This window comes from Ovis canadensis, chromosome 20, assembly GCF_042477335.2.
Source record: "Ovis canadensis isolate MfBH-ARS-UI-01 breed Bighorn chromosome 20, ARS-UI_OviCan_v2, whole genome shotgun sequence".
In the NCBI taxonomy this organism is placed as follows: Eukaryota; Metazoa; Chordata; class Mammalia; order Artiodactyla; family Bovidae; genus Ovis; species Ovis canadensis.
In genome coordinates, this window is record NC_091264.1 from 56,014,055 (window position 1) to 56,032,861 (window position 18,807).

General features: G+C 58.3%; 1 protein-coding gene across 16 annotated transcripts in view; it reads right to left on the reverse strand.

Annotated features, from left to right (window-relative positions):
- Positions 1–34: 34 nt before the first annotated feature.
- JARID2 (jumonji and AT-rich interaction domain containing 2) overlaps positions 35–18,807 on the reverse strand; it is a 231,140-nt gene continuing 212,367 nt past the window's right edge. For 12 of the 16 annotated variants that reach the window (XM_069563841.1, XM_069563848.1, XM_069563839.1 and 9 more), the window contains 11 exons: positions 16,761–17,263; positions 14,362–14,454; positions 11,688–11,806; positions 11,519–11,589; positions 10,825–10,939; positions 8,754–8,859; positions 7,831–8,013; positions 7,307–7,437; positions 6,841–7,024; positions 4,751–4,858; positions 35–1,982 (listed from right to left, as the gene is read on the reverse strand). In XM_069563841.1, coding sequence (XP_069419942.1) covers positions 1,830–1,982; positions 4,751–4,858; positions 6,841–7,024; positions 7,307–7,437; positions 7,831–8,013; positions 8,754–8,859; positions 10,825–10,939; positions 11,519–11,589; positions 11,688–11,806; positions 14,362–14,454; positions 16,761–17,263 — 1,766 coding nt within the window. In that variant the 3' untranslated portion in view covers positions 35–1,829. The remainder of the gene's footprint in view (positions 1,983–4,750; positions 4,859–6,840; positions 7,025–7,306; positions 7,438–7,830; positions 8,014–8,753; positions 8,860–10,824; positions 10,940–11,518; positions 11,590–11,687; positions 11,807–14,361; positions 14,455–16,760; positions 17,264–18,807) is intronic. The other 4 variants (XM_069563842.1, XM_069563835.1, XM_069563844.1 and 1 more) reach the window with 1 other exon arrangement.

An 18,807-nucleotide genomic window follows, 5' to 3' on the forward strand; every position in this document is an offset into this window, starting at 1 on the left:
TTCATTCACTCATCTTCCACAAGACAAACAGGTGTCCAAAAAACTTTGTTTTATTATTAAACCTTGTAGTACAAACCTGAAAAGTAAACAAAAAACTGGCAATAAACAACATGAAAAGTCTTCCCTCCCAAGGGAGGGTGCAGAGCAGCGCTAATAAATTAAAACGTCAGACCGCAAGCCGTAGGCGGAAGTTCACTGTCCAAAAGAGGGCCAGCACACAGCAAGGCCATGGAACAGACAAGCACACTGGGAACCACGACTCTGCTCATGTCACTGTTAAACACGCCAACACAGTTCAGTCTTCGGCAACGACAACCGACAGAGAGTACCACAGGACGCTGCTGACGGCCCCGCCGGCCAGCTCAGTGCAACACGGCAGCTGCGGGATCGCTGAGTCCAATCATGAAACAAAGAACAGCTTGTGAAAACAGTTTCCCTTTTTTATTCCACACATACTGTACACACAACCGGAGAAGGGCAACAGCTACTCCATTATTATTTTTGTTGTTGTTGTTCAGTGATGTAAGCAGCACTTATAAATGTTACAAGAAAAACCCTGTAAGCATCCAGTCCACCCGATGAAGAAACGGAAGTGTAAGGCTTTTCTTCATCTGTCCTCGCGCCCTCCCCTCCCCCACCCAGAAAAAGGCTCAAGTATTTGAAACAATTTACAGGCGTATGTACAAAAGGGACGGGTTGTTTTTTTTTTTCCTTTTTTTTTCTTTCCTTTTGTTACAACATGAAGAGAAAAAATAGACCAGATGAGCGCAGATGCATTTTCACATTCAAAAAGAACCGCAGACCTCCGAGTGGCTCTAGATGTGATCACCAACGAAACGAGTTTAAAAAGAAAAATTAATGCTGACCTGTGAAGGTGTAAAACAAACAGGTGAGATGAAGATGGAATGTCAGAAAGATTGCACATCCATGACAAAGAAGCACTTCCGGCTTCAATCACGTTTTTTTTCCTTTTTTTTTTTTCTTAAGGATGCTATTGAAGGGTTTTTTGATAAAGTAGCCAACAGCACCAAAAAAGAACAGAATGGATTTCCTAATGAAATCAGGCACAGGTTTCCCTCACGTGACCCCTCCAAGGCAGGCAGTCTTTTTCTTCTCTTCCCCTTTCTCCTTAAACAGATGCATAGTGAAGTGCTGGTAAAAGAGAGCCCAGTGGCTCCGACCTCCTCATTTTGCCTATGGTTAGGAAACAACGTCCGCCTTCAGCTGCCATAACCGCCCAAAGAAACAAAATGGGGATTCTCCGGTTTTACACTTACAAACTCATCCAGCACGTGACAGAAGAAAAGACAGCCAAGTAAAGCCATTTCTTTCAAGTTTTGTGTGTGTGTGTGTGTGTGTGTGTGTGTCTATCCCTTTTCCTCTCTAGAAAAAAATCTGCTCACATGACTGGTGGTTTTAAAATTTGTTCTCCAAACTTCACCCTCTTCAAAAATGGGTTAAAAAGCCTTTTTTCCCCCAACAATTACAAAAGAAAAAACAAACAAACAAAAAAACAAACACAAACAAAAAAATCAAACAGAAAGGCTTTTGTCAGCCACAAGGGGCGACACAAATTAATACAGCCCCTCGAGGGTTTTAAAACAGTGAGTATACGGCAGTTTCAAAAATCTGACTGCAGTATCTAGGTATTCTAAGTACAAAAAAAAGTTCAACAGTTTAATGCTAAAACAAAATTAGTTCTCTAAAACCAGAAGAAAATCTTCTTTAGAGCTAGTGCAAAGACAGCTTGTATCCTACAGCAAGTACTCCAAACTAGAATATAATAATTACAAAATAACGTCTATCCCTCGCCCACGGCGCTGGCGTCTTCAGGAGGATGCGAGCCTGGAGGGCGGCACGTCCACCGTGGCTCTCTTGCGGGGCCCTCTTTTTGGTGTGGGTTTACTGAGACAGTTCTCAATGCTGCCGTTTTTACCAGATACCTTGCCACAGATCTGATTGACCAGGCTGATAATCTGTTCCTGTTTTGGGTTGAAAAGGGAGACACAGAATTAGCAGGTGGAAGAGCGCCATCCCCAGGCCATCAGCTTTATCAAGCGGCAGCGGCGGCGGCGGCGGCGCCCAGCGGTGGCGAGGGCCAGGGTGGCCTGTGGTTGGGACAACACTTCCTGAGACGGAAGCCCCTAACCAGGCACCTAAATTAAACTTTCCTTCTCTGGGGGAAACCTGCCTTTTCTCATGTGGAATCCAGAGAGGCGCACAGAGCCTCCCACCCCTCCCCACCCCCGTTCAGGGAGCCCAGGAGCACCGCCCCTCCCATGGCGGTCAAGTGGGAACAGTTTCTGCAGCCCCATAACCAACACACCCTGGGACAGGTTGCTGAAGGCTGTGTTCCTATCGAGGTCCCTCACCCCCTAAACAACATAGCAGAGCGCTTCCTGCAGCCGCCCCTGTGCACCTCCCAGGGCCTAGAGGCCTCCGGGACTATCGGGGACGCAGGGTGGGGGGCAGCTGGGAAGTGAGGAAAGACTCGCGCACCCTGGATGGGGATGGGTCTGGGCTGCTTGTTTCTCTGGCTACACTGAAACCTATTTGACCTACTCATGCACATAAACACAAACACTTGTCCACAAACGCTTGTTATTCCCTCCGCAACAAAGGGAAGAAAGAGTGAACAGGACAGGAGAACCAGCTATCTGTTGGGCATCAAAAACCCATGTGTAACTGTTAACACAACTCAACTTACAGCCATCCAGGTTTACAAGGAACCACAGGGAAGACTATCCAAATGGCTATGTCCTGACATACATTCCAGAGCACTTGTTTGAGCCAAGGATGGATGGACAGAACAGGAAGCCACGGGGACAGGAGGCCACTCCATCATTCAAGCTTGAGGGTCAGCCTAGTCCTGGCTCAGGCTGGGCGCTGCACACCACTTAAATCACTTACAATACACACGCAAACCAAGAATGAGCAGACGAGCTTTCAAGACCAGCTACCTTGGCTAAAGCCGCCTCGGCAGCAAGGCTGTGTAGCCAGAGGTCATACCTTTGCCAGTGTGACCAGAAGGCTGGGCAGCAGGGACCTGAGTGCTGGGTGCCAGGGCTCAGAACAAGGGCTCTGGTCTCATGAGCCATTTCTGGAATCCAACCCAGAGCTAGAAATTCCCCAATTAAAATATTAATAATATAGTTCAGCTCAATAGGGAACTGATTTGTGATTTTCACTTACTAAAATAAATTTAGGCCACTGGCAAAGTGGGAGGCTTATAAAAACCCTTCTCTTCCCTACTCATGAGAACCAATGATTAAGCTTCAGACCGACAGACCCTACAGATGTGATTCTTTTCCAGGATTCTGGTCACATCAAAACACCAAGCTCCAAAATGGGCCGGAGGTGGAAACTAACCCACGTCTTGTCGAGCTTCAGAATCATCTAAGAAGCCCCAGCGCCGCCGGCTGCACCCTGCGCACTGCCAGAGATGCTCTGACTCAGACATGAGGGTTTATTTTTAACCGTGTTCTGACATTTGCTGTTCAAGTGAAGAAGCAGGGAGGGCAAAGTGGTTACTGCCTTTGCTGAGCATGCTCTTTAAAGACAAAGAAGATACAGAGAGATCTATTTCCAGCTTTCTAATCTTATAACTTAGCCAAAGGCTTCTTATCAAATCTGACCACAGCCTGAGCCCCTGAGGGTGCCCCCAGAACCTCCTGAATCAGGCCTGGCTGGGCATCTGGCCTGGCTCACCTAGGGCTCTGACGTGTTCTATGGGATGCGCCTCCCTGGGGCAGGGGGTAGCTAGCAGGTTCCGCGCTGAAGGCGGGGCTCACAGCTGGACAGGAGGGTGGGCCAGCAGTGGCAAAGGGGGCAGTCTCCCAAGGTGACCCCCAAGAAGGGCTCTGGGTCAGTGCAGAGTAAATACTGCAGGGCCATGTGCCCCGGAGCTACACGTGTGTACATCAACCGAAACCACAATCACAGGGCAGCCTGGAAGCACGTGGACAGCCGACAGGGGGGCCACGTGCCAGCCGCTCTGGGGGCAGAGATCTGGGTGCTCTTCGCAGCTGAAGGCAGCACCCGGCCCTTACCCACTGGAGGGTAGAAACCAGCCACACAGACGGCACGTTGTACCTGCCTCTGGGGACGACGGGTTTTTAGAAAGGGTGCAACTGGGACTTACTCAGAAGGTGAAAGCTTTAGGAGCAGAAAGACTCCGGCTCTGCCAAGGCCCCCAAGTGACGACAAGGGCCCGGGCGCTCCAGGACCACCCCCTCGGGCTTAGCCTGCAGCTCAGTGGGTGGCCGCGGGCCCCACGGTTCACCATACCCCAAACCACAGCAGCACCCCAGCCGCTGCAGGGAGGGACCCCGATGTGGGCAGAAGCACAGAGACATCCTCACGGTGTGTCCCAGACACTCCTGGAGCCCCAGCAGGAAGGCGACTCGGGCCAAGTCCTGCGCTCTTCCCCTGGATCTGCCCCGGCCAGAGGGGATGGCACAGCCCCCAGCAGACAGTGGGGCGTCCACGTGTCACCGCACACTGCTTGTGAACGGCCGGCTGGGGGTGCTGCGGGTGGGTGTGCCGAGACGTGAGGGGCATGGACGAGGATGCCAGTCCCCCAGCCCCAGCTGCTGGCCTCTCCAGGCCAGGGCAGCCCCAGCTGACCCTGCTCACCCTGTCTCGGCCCACCGAGCCGCTTCCCACCACACCAAGCCCCATCGGGCCAGAGGTGCCTGGAAGCAGGCTGGATGCGGGGCCACGCGGGCGGGCGCCCTGCGGAGGCACTGACCTCGTCGTAGCGGTACATGAGCTTCAGGCCGCGGCAGGACTTCTGCTTCTCCACGTGGCGCAGCGCGCACTCGAGGCAGAAGACCACGTTCTCGTTCTCCTGCACGACCTGTGTGGGGGGAGAGGCAGTGCGGCTGAGGCATGCGAGGCAGGCAAGGGCGCCCCAAAGGAGGGTGGCAGGCTCTCAAGAGCAGAGCAGGGGAGCCCACCGCCTGGGCTGGAGGCATCTGTGGCCCAGAAACAGAGGATGCTGCTGCGAAAGCAACTGAACGTCACGGCATCACGAGCTGGAGCGGCGGCCCGGCGGCCCGGCGGCCTCAGGGCCCTCTGGCTTCTCCGCGCTTTCCTGGCCCGAGTCGGAGCGTGGCGGCCGGGGCTGCGGGGTTTGAGGGCTCCTGAGACTATTGGTTCAAAACCTCCCGCAGGATATAAGATGCCAGGAGGGTCACCCTGGACATTTGTGACAGTGTCTCCTGCTCCTGAGCGGCTCGGGCAGCCCAGCCAGTCGTGCCTCCCGAGGAGCCGGCCTCTGTCCACGCTCCAGCCTGCACGGCTCCTGATCCCAGGGACCCGGCTGCACCTGGCCTGAGCTGCTCTGCGTGCCGCCCCCACCCTGACCTGGCCTGGTCTCCCTCTGTGTGAACAACGGGGAGACACTACCTTAACACGCCAGAGACAAGAGCATCACAGGCTCTTTCAGAAGGACTCTGGGAAAGACCTGTTTCCTGTCTTTGAGGTTTCTAAGCAGAGACAAGAAACCAAGCTGCAGGTGTAAGGAAATGATGCTTATTGGCAGAAACACATGACTCAAAACTGAGGATGGAACCACACAAAAACACAAAACAGTGAACAGAAATGCACAAATCCCTTAGTAAATAACCTAAGTAATGAAAAGCCACGTACAAATAAAACCTGAACGTTAACCCGTGAATTCAGGGTATGTGCTTTCTAAATAACAGGCTAAGAAATACTGGTGACCACTCTGAAAGTCAGCTTTCTGAGGGACAATGCCATCCTCGGAACCCACGGGAAGGGACAAGGGCCACACAAGGTCATAGTAGTCACCCAGGCTCATGGGAAACCTACAATGATGGTTTCCCACGAGTATAACCCCATTCCAATGCAAGACGAACAAACCCAGAACTATGCAGCTTTCATGAGTGATATCCACAAAACATTTCTAAAATCTGGTGAAACTCTTATGACTTGTTTTAAAGACAGTGTGGTTCTAATTTGTATTTTTTAAAAAGCCTCTGGGAAAACAAAACTAATAGAAGAAATACATAAAATGGGACCCGTGGTTGTCATGGACTGAATTATTATCCCCTCCCCAAATGCAGATGTCCTAACCCTTCAGGAGGTCCTGAGCAGGAGCGTCGGAGACAGAAGCAGGGAAAATGAGGCTGTAGGGTGGATTCTGGTCCCGTATGACTTACATCCTTTCAAAGACAAGAAGAGATTAAGACAGAAGCACTCACAGGAAAGGCCCCGTGAGCACCAAGGGGAAGTGGATGTCTACATGCCAAGGAGACGCCTCAGGGAGAACCAACCTGCTGACACCTTGACCCGGGACTCCCAGCCTCTACAACTATGAGAGAGACGTTTCTGCTGTTCACGGCAGCAGTCAGTAGTGCAGTACAGCAGCCCTGGCTAACTACAACAGCTACAGAGACCTGTGCGGGGAGCCACTGCCTGAAGGAGGCGGGAGGGGGCTGGGCTGGGTGTAGGAGCGTGAGGCGTGTAACTCAGCCCCCGGCTGGGTCAGACAAGCCCAGCGTGGAGGCTGCGGGACAGCCGAGAGAGAAGGCAGAAGGGCTGGACTGCGCTGGTTTCCAGCCACGACCAGGGACGGAAAGCTGGGAATGGGAAGTGCTGCTTTACCAGACAGACTTCAGAGTCCTTGGGGCAACCAGAGCAACCGCGCAGCTGAACAGAAGCTTCAAGAGGCCAGGAAAGCTAAGGAGAGGCCAGGAAAGCCAGGGAGCCGCGTCCCCACAGTCAGCCCGCGGGGAGGCCAGGAAAGTGACTGGGGCAGCCGCATCCCCACAGTCAGCCCGCGGGGAGGCCGGGCGGGGCACGCGCGGGGCTCACCATGGACAGATAGCACAGGTGCTGGCACACCTGGCATCGCCTCTCCGAGGTCTCCAGCTGCAGCCACTTCCGAGGCTTCTTCTTGCCGTCGGGCGCTGCGCTGCTGCCGTCGTGGCTGCCGTAGCGGGCGGAGGAGTGGAGGCCAGCCTCGAAGAGCTGCCGCCGCTGCCGCAGCTCCGTATCCCTGCCAGGACACCGGGGGTCAGCTGGCCCACAGGGGCTGGGGTCCTCAGTTGGGCACCCAAGTCAAAAGGCCAGACCTGCCCCAAGGCCTCTTGGACGGCCACACCTGCCTGCTGTGACCACGGGGCACACGGCCAAGCGCAGAAGAGCCAGCACCTGCAGCCTTCAGCCTCCGGCCGAGCCCCAGGAAGAGGAGGCCAGCGCTTCCCCACAAAGGACGGACCGCACCCTCACCATGCCTGGCTGAGCCTAGATGGGCCGGCCTAGAACTGTCTCGTGTTACCTGAGCTCGTCCAGAAGGGCTGAGATGGTGCTGAGAGTGGAACCGTTTTCCTTTTTTGCTTCCGCTTGTGCGATCTGGTAGAGTAACTTCTCCATCGAGAATGGCTTAGCTATATGGCGACGCTTCATCTCCTGAAAGAGGCAGTCACATCCCTTCAGGGCAGGTTTTCATTTCTAGGCAGCTATCAAGGGTTTCCTTTATTGGGGGAGGCGGTGCTATCTGAATTTTCAAATTCTGAATTCCATTTGGATGAAAAGCAATGCAAAAACCACACGATGATCTTGTCTCCCCCGAGGAAGACCGCAGACCCCAGGTCCTCCGCCAGCCAAAGCCAGGGTTCGCCTTTCACACCTCTGCAGCGACGGCCCAGGACTGAGCTAGAGAACCCAGCAACTTACAGGAGGCTAGCCAGCTGGAGCCACTCTCCCTCCCCAGACGAGCTTCTCAGCCGCCTTAGGCTGTATCTACAAACAAGACCCCCACTGGGGGACGCCGGGCCGCGTGCGGAGTGGCCACCTGCCTACCTTGGCCGTCTCGAAGCCCATGCTCGTCCACTGGGTGGTGGCGAAGTGCACGGTCTCGGAGACGCTGTAGCCACAGCAGACTTTGGACACGAAGGATCCCGGGAAGCAGACGACGAACTGGCCACTCTGCTGCACCGTCCTGTGCACCTTGATTCCCTCCCTGCACAGCACCTCCGGGGAGATCTGCGGAGACGTGGGGCTGAGCCACCTGCCTCCTGCCCCGCTTTCCGTGAGGACCGCCTGCGGCAGCGGCCCAGCACACCAGCCCTCCGGACGGGCGTCGGGGCTTAAGCCTGCTCCCCACCCGGAGTATGTCCTGTATTACAGATTCTCTGTTTCTCTTTTAGAAAATAAAAGAGACATGACCCCTAAGTGAAGGAACAGGAAGTTCTAAACTGATACAGGCCCAGGGGCAACGCCTGAGACAAGGGCACGGCAGCGGTGATCAGGGACCCTCACAAGCAGAGCCCTGGATCCCTGCCGCACGGCGGCTATGGGCTTGGGAGAGAAGACCCCGACAAGGGCCGCAGAGGCCAGAGAAGACCTGAGATCAGGCTGTCAGAACACAACAGGACTCAACAGGCTCTGAGAACCGGTCCAGCTGCCTCTGCTCTCAGCCCTCAGTGATCCTGCCCAGCGTGCAGGTGCCTGGCCCGACCCCAGTCGCCATTTACAAACCCACCAGGCCCGAAACGGAGTCAAAGGGCCCCACATCCTGGGCAATGAGAGGAGCATGCTTTAGTTGTGTTTCCATAAAAGAGTTTTTTTTTTTACGATGGCTCCCTGGATTGGTTGTTCACGGTCCTCTAGTTCTGCAGGGCAGGTCAGCCGAGGGGTGAGTAAATGAAACCGCCTCGCGGCCCCCACCCACGGCCCCCGCCGCCCTAGCCTGTGGCCCCACCACCCCAGCCCGCGGCCCCTACCATGACGTTGCTCTCGAGCATCTGCAGGCCGGGGGTGCCGTTGGCTTGCAGCAGAGTGTGCACCACGTCCTCCAGCTTGTGTTCCTCCTCAGCAGGAATGCAATACCTGGGCGGTTTGGAATCAGGGCGGAGGCTGCTGACAAGGCCCCTCCCCAGGGAGCCCGCCCTCCGTACTCCCCCAGAAAGAGGGGCCCACAGCTGCCTGGAGACCGGCCTCAGCTGCAGGAAGGGAGGTGGGCATGTGCCCAGTGGCCCTGGGTCTCTCTGGGCAGCTCTGCCGCTTATGCCCCGTGACGAGCATGCCCACCTGCATGCGGGTCCAACCTATGCCCAAGCCATGCAGCCTTCAGACCAAAACCAGACATTTAAAGCCCCTATAAATCAGATCCAGACATGTCCGCAGCTTCAACAGCTTCTTGTGAGCCTCCAGAGCAGGCACTTATTGCTGGGCTGGCACCTGACCCTTCTCTCCAGCAGATGGAGGACGGGGCGGGACCAGGGCTCAGCGTGGAACCCACCCACACCAAGGGCCTGTACAAGGTGGAGGGAGCAGCCGCGCAGGGTGGGGCTCAGACAACACGGCCCCCGCTGACTGGGGCCAGAGCCCAGCGGGGCCGGTGGGAGAGGACGCGGCCTCAGCTCAGCTCGAAGAACCAGGACCCTCAGTGCGGGCCGGGGAGCAGGAGGGAGGCAGTGACCAGTCGGGTCCCAGGAGGACCCCGGGGGACACACCTGTCGCCTACAGCGCTCGAGACGCTGGTGGCAGTGGTCTGCACAGAGGCAGGCTCCTCCTGGTCTCTTGCTCTGGGACTCCCAGCCCTGCCGTCCACGGGCTAGAGGGGACAGCTGACCACCCCCTGCCCTCCCCGCAGCTACGTGCGGGGCTTCAGGCTGCCTGTCCCCACCTCCCCTAGGCCGGGCGGGGAGGGCACCCGTGATGAGCGGTCTACCGGGCGGGGGTCCTCACTACTACTAACCTAGTCAAGGTTCTGAGAGGCTTGTTGTCTCAACACCAACATATTCTATTGCTGATCTGACTTAAGTCCAGAGCTTCTAACCTCACTCACACGTTTTAAGAAAAACCACACCGTGAAGTCCTCTGATCCTTTCTGGCAACCTGTCCCTGCAGCACAGAGGTTCCAGAGCCTTACGTCCCCTGCCTCTCACTCAGCAGTCACTCAGCACGCAGGCCACAGCCTCTCACCCTGTCTCCCTGCAGGGCCAAGGCCACGTGGCCCCACTTTCTGATGAAGGACCAGGGGCACAGGGCAGGGGGCTCACACCCCCTGAGTCTATGCAGCTCTTCGACCCTCCACGCTGCCTGAGACCCTGGCCCCACCACGGGAAACCCAGCAGAGGGCCTGCCTGCTCCGACACCGACGGCCCGTTGCCCCGAGGCAGCCCAAACGCAGGAGGAGCCGTGATGAGACTGTTGCCGACACCAGCTCCTTAGAGTAAGAACATCGGCTCTAGGACTTTAACAGAGGAGCTAATCACCCCACTAGGACAATAAACTGAGTAAGTGTGGGATGGATGCGATGCCGGTAGCCCGTCAGACAACAAGACATCTGATCATTTGCAGTGATTTCCCATCTGCCGCCATCAACAAAGGCGCTGAAGAGCCAGCTCGGAGCGGGGCTGAAGAGCCTGACAGTGAAGGATCACGCCGGGGAACCAGACCAATTCCTAATCCCCAACGGCAGAGCTCCACCTCCGGGAGACCACTCGCTGTGCAGAGGGTGGGCCGGGAGGCGCTGAGGACGCCCGCTCACGTGAGCCCATGCAGCCGCCACGCCTGGCCCGCTTCCTGCTCTATCGCTCGTTTCTGACGCCAGTAGGACATGAACTGGCCGTCAACAACCCCGAGGGGGACACTTCAGAGAGGGACAGCCCCGTGTGAGCCCGCAACTGCAACGGACAATGGCCAGGAAGAGATTCGCAGCCGTGCTCCTCACCGGAGCAAACTACGACGTTCTCCACCAGCTCGACTCCCAAGCGCGCTCCTCAGACTCTGACAGGGAGCACAGGACGCGCCCCGGCGAGTGAGAGGGGGGCGGGCCGGCACACTCACCAAATGCAGTCAGCACCCGTGTGTAAGTAGTCGATGTAGGGGAGGTGGTTTTGGTCTCGAGACCAGCATGAGGTAGAAAAGACCATGCCGATATTCAGCCAGGGAATTGTCACTCCTGGAACAAAGGGGACAGGAAGGCACGGAGAGCCGTGAGTCAGGGCGACAGCGACAGACATCGAATCGCCTCCCCAGCCAGAAAAAGGAGGAAATGGGATCAGAACCAGGAGAACTCAATGAGAAGGCGCGTGCTCCTTCCTGCTTCTGATATAGGAACCAAGATCCCAGACACAGTTACAAAGCAATAGTGAGGAAACACCCTGACTAGTGACTGAGGCAGGAGGGACAGGCCTACCACGGTGGCCCGTGGGGCCTCAAGGCCAGGGGCCCAGGAAGAGGACCGTGTCTGGAGCAGCGCCTCCGCCAGGGGATGGCCCTCAGTGCGCCAACAGGACGCCTGGTTTCGCTCCTACCGGGTGAGGCAGGAGCCCCAGAGGGTCAGAGGTCAGCTCTGAAAGCTCCCAGGTGGAAAGCGGAGGTGTCTCCCCAGCTTCCAGATTGGCATTTGGTTTACCTTTCCACGTTTTTATCGACTCCAACTACACCCCTGACTCCTTTCCCTTCTCGAACAATCCCCGAGGTCTCTGCACACCCTGCACACCGTGGTCCCCAGCCCTCCAACCTGCAGCCGGCTTACCAGGCACAGCACCGAGGTGACGCAGGATGGAGCCTGTGTTATTGGGGAGGACGGTGAGGTTCCATCCGTGTCTGCAGGGGAAAGCACAGGGGCGTCACGAACCGGCACGAACCAGTGCGGACAGACGCCGTCCGGCCCACAGGACCCGGGCAGGAGCGTCCAGCGTTACCTTGAGAACGGTTCCGACTTCCCCACCGGGAAGCCGCTGCCGTGGGTGTTGGTGTCCACCTTGCCGCAGTGCACGGCCACGTGGCAGTCCTTCTCCTCCACGAGCCGCCAGTACTCTTGCTGCGGGGAGAGGGGGCCGTCAGCACCGAGCTGCCCGGGGCTGCAGAGCCCCGCCGCCGCATGCGACCTAGGGGCCGGGGCCTCCCAGGCGGCCGGGGCTGCAGGCAGTAACCGCACGCCCAGGGTCACGGGGTCAGGTCCATGACCGACAGATGGATCAACACGAGGTACAGTGTCGGCCGAACATAACTCGGCCTCAGAGAGGGAAATGCTGACACTCGACAACACGTGAATCCTAAGGACATGATGCTAAGTGGAGAAGCCAGTCTCAGAAGGACAAGCACTGATTCGGTTCCCGTGAGGCATTCGGGACAAAGTCAGACAGAAAAAGAGAACGGAGGGGCTGGCGTGGACTCGGTGATTCACAGGAGCTAACTTCCAGTCTGGGAGGATGGACAATCTGCAAACGGGTGGTGGAGTAGGTCATACGATGACATTCAAAGGATTTTGGTGCCACTGAACTGCACCTAAAAACGGCTTGAGTGGTACATGTCACGCGTACGGCACCGCAATCAAGGATCACTTCCGTGAAAGGGAGGGAGAAAGTGACTCAGGAAGGAAGGGGAGACGCCCCCCCCCCCCCACCGCAGGTGTGGTCACAGTGCCCCCAGACAGGCGTCTGGGCAGACATGCCACTCAGCCCCAAACAAGGAAGTGACCCCCCGGCCCCCGAGGCTGTGACCCAAGCTGATGAAACAGACGGGGGAAGGGTGGGCACGACCTGAAAAATTGCAGGGCAAACGCCAGGTCGGGACGGGCTTTGCTAACAGGTGAGAAGGTTCCGTCTTCAACCATCAGTGCAGAAGCTCAGCAACGCCCTCCCCGCCTCAGCCAACCCCGCTTCCTGGAGCCTCTGCAGGGAGCACCCAGGGTCAGCCCCCACCACGCTGCGTGTGCGGCTGCTACAGCGAGGGGCCAGGCTGGGGGCAGCCAGAGGCCCCACCTCAAGGACAAACTGGACCATTAAACGCTCCAGGTCCCGAAGGGCCAGAGACAGTCCAGGCCAGTCAGGTCGGCCGCCTGCCGGGATTCACAGCAACGTGCGCTGAGCAAAGAAAGACAGTGGGGGCGGAAGGATCGTGCAACACAAGGGGGGCCCTTCTGCTGGGGAGCACCGGCCAAGCAGAGGCTCCAGCCCCTTCGTAGGATCCAGAAGTTAGCCAGACAGATTAAAGGTTCCAATTTTAGCAAATCTTCCTTTTGTGCTTAAATATTATACAACTATTAACATTAAAGCAAAATCAAGACACTCAGGGAGGAAGGTCCAAGAGGGAGGGGACACACGTGTACCTATGGCGATTCATGCTGATGCACGGCAGAAGGCAACGCAACGCTGTAAAGCGAGCATCCGCCAATTAAAAAACAAAACCACCCAGGACCCTCAGAATTAACTTCCCAGCAGGAGACGACAGGCAGTAACAATCTTCCACCTTCGGGGACTCCGACAAGGACCTATGTTGTAAAGCAAAGGCCTCTTTCTCTAGCTCAGACGACCACCCACCCCCAGGAGTCATGCTCCTCTCCTCTGGCACTTCTCCCGAAACTAGCGCGAACCAGCGAAAGCCACAGTGACGAGCACACGCGAACTGGGTCAGAACCCGCCGGCGCTGTGGGGACGGGACGCGGCTCTGGCAGGGCCGAGGGGCCACCATGTGGTTGGCACACATGCAGCCCAGAGTGCGAACCTGGGACCGAGAGGGACGACAACAGCGCCAACGCCGAACACTGAGCCCGGGCCCGAGCGCCAGGCCGGGCCTCGTGGGCTCCCGATGGCCACCATCGGAGGCGGGGCAGCCCGCGGCATGGACATGGCGGGGGGGGGAAGGGCCGATCCCCACTCCCAGGACACCAGGTCACATCAGGGCCAGGGGCCGAGGCCGTCAGCGTGGTCATGCTGAGAAAAGGAGCCTAGGACCATGGAGAGAGAGAAGCGGTCTGAAACCCACCGTCAGCCAAAAGCCAAGGCAGCCCGCGCCCACTCCTGCTCGTCCAGCATGCCCTGAGCCTGGAGAGGAGTCGGGGCTCGCCCCCGGACAGGCCCACCTACGTCAGCACCCGGGAGCCCCCAGGGGACAGACCTGGGCTCTGCCCTCCTCCCCGGAGCCCCCTCCACTGACGGGCCAGGGCGCAGCCCCGCTCGCCTGCCCAGCCTCACACACCTCGGCACAGGGCTGGCAGAAGCACAAAAATGGCAGCCTGCCAATCCCATTAAATGAAAACCAGGAGAGGAAAAGGCACAGCCGTGGTTTCAGGGCTCCAAACATCCTCCTGCCGAACAGTCTCCTGGAGGACGGGGCGAGAAGGGGCGAGAGGGGGCCAGCGCGGCATGGGGCCTTCCTGGGGCGAACAGGGCGGTCAGGGAGGACACGGGGGACACGCTCGCTCCACTACCTCCTTTCTGACCTGGAACAAGTTTGGGTCAACCCGAGCTGAAAGTTCTGGCCGCGCCCGGGACCCAGAGGATGGACTTGGGACCCTCCACCTGCCTCCAGGCGACGGAGGCCCGGGGGCTCCACCCCAGCTCCAGGCAGAGAGAGGGCGCCCGGCTCACACACCTCAATTTCAGCTGGTGCGGGCTCCTTGCTGAAGCACATGTTCATGATATTTCTTGCTGTTCGGTAAAAAGTTGTTAAAGAAACAGACCTTCCCTGGAAAGGAAACAAAAGCAAGAGTCAAGCTGGAGCAACAAAGCAGGGCTACCCCGTCAGGGCCCCGGGTGCATGTCCCTGTGTCCAGGGGCCATGTCCCTAGCTGACAGGGACACAGAAGCGGGGACCACATTCCCGAGAAGGGCCCTCAGTGTGGGCCAAGGAGATGGTGACCCCCCGACCACCACAGCCCCGGCCAGACCCCCCGGCACCCGCAGGACGCACTGCCCCAGGAGCCCCAGCGAAGACTAATGTCGCTGGAGCAATGGGGACAGCCTGGAGAAGGGAGGAGAAAGGCTGTGGTCGGGAGACAAGCCAACAACATCCAGACAGACACTGGCTGGAACTCGGGACCGGAGACGCTGGGCGAGAAACCTGGGGCAACCCTGGACCCGCCCTGAGGGTCCTCCCCTGAGAACCGGGCAGGCGAGCAGCCTGGCCTCGGGGATCTGTAGGGGCCAGAGGGATCCAATCCTCCTCCCGCCAGGGGAGGCCCCTGCCCTCCACTCCCCTGGGGGGGCCCGCAGGGTCTTCAGATTACCTAACCTGCCCACCTCTGCCACCGTGCCCCAGGAACATTCCCAACGACACGCCCACTGGGATGAATGGTGGCATGTCCTACAGGCAAGCCCTCCACTCCTCCCTGACTGGGCACGCTCACCCCTTGACTGCGGAGTACTTATTGAGCACCTACTATGTACCAGGCCTGATTCAAGGGGCTGTAGATGGAGCGGTGCTCAAAACACACAGTGTCTCTGCCCTCGAGGCACCTTCAGGCTGCCTGGGGAATGTGGCCTTGCACAGAATGGAGCTGGGACATGGCACCAAGTGTGATAAGCCAGAGGCAGAGGGGTAGGGCCCCTAACGAGGTGATGCTGGAGCAGCCCCAGGAACAGAGCTGCCTCTGGAGGGACAGTGGGCACAGTCATGTCACAGACCCTGCTCATCTCATCATCAGCTCTGTAACTGAGGCTCCTAACCAAGAGAAACGTCTGTGCAAGTCCAAACTTCTCACCTGCCATTCCTCACAAGATAAAGTTGGAACCACTAGGAAGAGCCTGATTTTCTATCAACTAAAGCAGGGTGCCTGTAATTCAACATGACGACACCCAGCACCCAACAGTCAATCGCCAGATGCTGAGCGGGCTAAGAACCTGGAACCATGAGCTCCCGGCCGGCTCTCAGTGCACACAGCCTCCACGGCCACCAGCCTGCAGCCACGTGTACACAAATCCAACCTTCCCTGGGTCCAGTCACAGGGAAAGCTCCAGGCAAGCAGGCATCTCTCCCCAGAAAGGAGGTGAGACTCCAACCGAGGCGAGGACACAGAGGGAAGCCGGGAGGGACCTCCAAGCACAGACACGCATCACGCTTCTGCACCACGGCCAGGCTCACGTGGGTGGGCATGGCCACCAAAACTTCCGCAGGGGCCCTGCCCTCCTGGAGCCTGCAGAACTGATCAAGGTTGGGGGTCCTGTGCCCCCCCCTCCTGGCCTGGGGCCCAATCGCCCTGGAGGGCCAGGGAGGGGGGAGCCCAGCCTCTGTGGATAGAGCCAGGCTGCCAAGCAGGGAGACACCGAGATGCCCCCTCGCTCCCCGGAAGAAGGGGTCTTGGAATACCTGGATGGGTACATGGTGTGGGCAGAAGCAGGGAGCCACCCCTGCTCTCTCCCCAGGAGATCCGCATGACAGACAGGCAGCAGCAGAGCTGTGCCGAGTGGCATGGGGTGTGACTGGGAGCGGCAGGGGGCCTGGTCTCTGTGGGTACGAGAAGCCCCAGACCCAGCCTCCGGAAAGAGGAGTTGTGGCTCCCAGGTTGCGTCCCTGGCATGCAGGCACACGTGTACAAGAACACACATTTTTACGTGTACAAGAACACACATTTTTACGTGTCCAAGAACACACATTTAATGAAGCCCGATTCCCAGGTGGCACAGTGGTAAAGAACCTGCCTGCCAACACAGGAAATGTAAGAGACCCAGGTTTGATCCCTGGGTCAGGAAGATCCCCTGGAGGAGAACAAGGCAATCCACTCCAGTATTCCTGCCTGGAGAAGAATCCCATGGACAGAGGAGCCTGGGAGTCTATACTCCATGGGGCTGCACAAAGTCAGGCACAACTGAAGCAACTCAGCACCACACCAAGGCCAGAGCTGGGCGCCCAGAGCCCGGTCCAGACGCTCATTCCGCCCCAGACTGCAGATGGCTCTCTACAAGGGATGGGACCAGGGCCGGCTGTCAGGGGGCTCGGGGTCCCACGGCCCACAACATGCACGCGAGGGCACACGGCAGGCCCGCAGGCCCTACCTTGTATATACACTTGTGGAAGTCGCTGAGGATGCCCTTGTCCTCCTCATCCTCCTTCACCACCTCCTTTTCCTGAGCAAAGAGTCGCCGCCGGCCCGTCTTGAGCTGCGCGGGGCCCACCTCCTTCAGCTTGCTGCGGAAGCCGTTCCTGTGGGCCACGCCGTTGATGAGCCCGTTCTTGGGCTCGAAGCGGGGCAGCGGGTGGAAGCGATGGTAGTCCTGCTCCGAGTGGCCCTCCAGGGGCCCCTTGCGCCGCTCCAGGCTCTCCTTCTCCATCAGCACCTCCCTCTCCAGGCGCCGGTGCTCCTCGGGCGACAGGGAGTCGTAGGAGAGCAGGTACTGGCAGTAGGCCTCCTGGAGCTTGGCCAGCCGGTCCTGGGCGGTCCTGGGGACGCGCAGCATGTCTGCGAGTTTGTTCCACTTTTTGAGGTCCGTCACTTGCTGCATGCCGCCCATCTCATTAATCAGCCGGAAAAAGCAGGCCAGGTCGAGCTCACAGCCTCCTGGGATGCGAGGGGAGAAAAGACAGCGACAGCGGGTGAAAGGGACCGCCTTCCGTCACCTGAGAGTCCACAGGCACCCAGTGCCCACCACGTGCCAGGGAGGCCACCAGGCCAGGGGTCAGAGCAGCAAACAGGGCCGCCCAGCCTAGAGAGACGAGGCTGAGACCATCTTAGCACTAAGACGGTAAAGAGACCAGGACAGGCCGCGGAGCAACTGACACAGGAGGGTGGCCTGGGCAGGGAGCCCTGAGGAGGGGGCACGTAAGGCAGAGGCCTGAAAGGAAGGAGAGGCGGTCCCTGGGGAGGGAGGACCCAGCATGGCTGGAGCAGGGGCAAGGTGCACACCCCCTCACGCCCTAGGAGGCAGGGGGACGGCTCAAGGAGCAGGGCTTCTCTGCGGGGCTGGCAGAGCCTAGGTCATGCCCTCGGCCACCTCTGCAGCCCAGCATCGCCTGGAACGGCTGTGGGATGGGAACCGCACACACCCAGCACGCGCCATCAGTTCCAATTCCCCTCCCAACCCTCCCCCACCACACACACACGCATGCACGCACACACACGCACAGTAACCTCCCTTCAGCCCGAGACTTCCAGGCAGCGGGCAAGGCCCCCCTGAGGGCAGGCGGAACTCTGTCCGCCCCTCAGCTCCTCCCATCACTGCTCACACCCCTGCTCATCCCCGAAGGTGTGTGGGCTGCTTCTCACTGTCTCTCAATCAGACTGCACAAACCGTGAGGCAGGAGACGGCACAAGACCCACAGACGTGCTAGTGCTGCCCAGTGACTCTCTCAACAGGAACTGGAAAAGCAACCACTCTTGGGCCAATAAAAAGGAAACATCTTCCATAATAATCATCCACTGGCTGTTAGGAGATAAATGCCCCACAGAATGCTAGGTGAGCAAAGTGAACATTAAGGCTGTTTCTATCTTTAGAAGTGGGGACACCTTGGTATAAAATAAAGGAAGGGAAGAACAGCGGGCTCCTGTGAACAGCATCAGACCACTTCAGCCAGCCGTGCGCCAACAGGCCCAGCCAGCCAGCATGTCCGGGGACGGGCGAGCGGCACCCCGAGCCCACCTGCTGTGCCAGGCAGGACGCTGGCTGGTTGCTTGGTTGAGGCCAGCAGGGGCCACGTCGAGGAGGAGACCTGCCCCGACCTTGGCCGTCCGGGCCTAAGGCCCAAGGTTCCAAGACGCACGGCAGGCCTTGCTCTCGGTCTGGGCACCTCCTGGACCTGCCAAGGTGGACGGGGAGGTGGGTCACACCACAGACTGACCAGAAAGGAGGTCACCGCTGTAAGCCAGCAGCACAGACACCCTGACATATCTCTGCAAAGGGATCACGTTGCCCTTCTCCTGTTTTCACCAGCGCACTCTCAGGACCACAGGACACTGCGGGACAAAGCGCCACCTTCCCAGGGAAGGGGCAAACAGTCTGTGGACGCTGGGAAACCTCCTTCAAAACCGAGTCCCTCACGCTGCAAGGAGGCTGAGCGCAGAGCTGAGACCCAAGGCGGGTGGCAGGCCAGCCAGCTCCTCCCCCA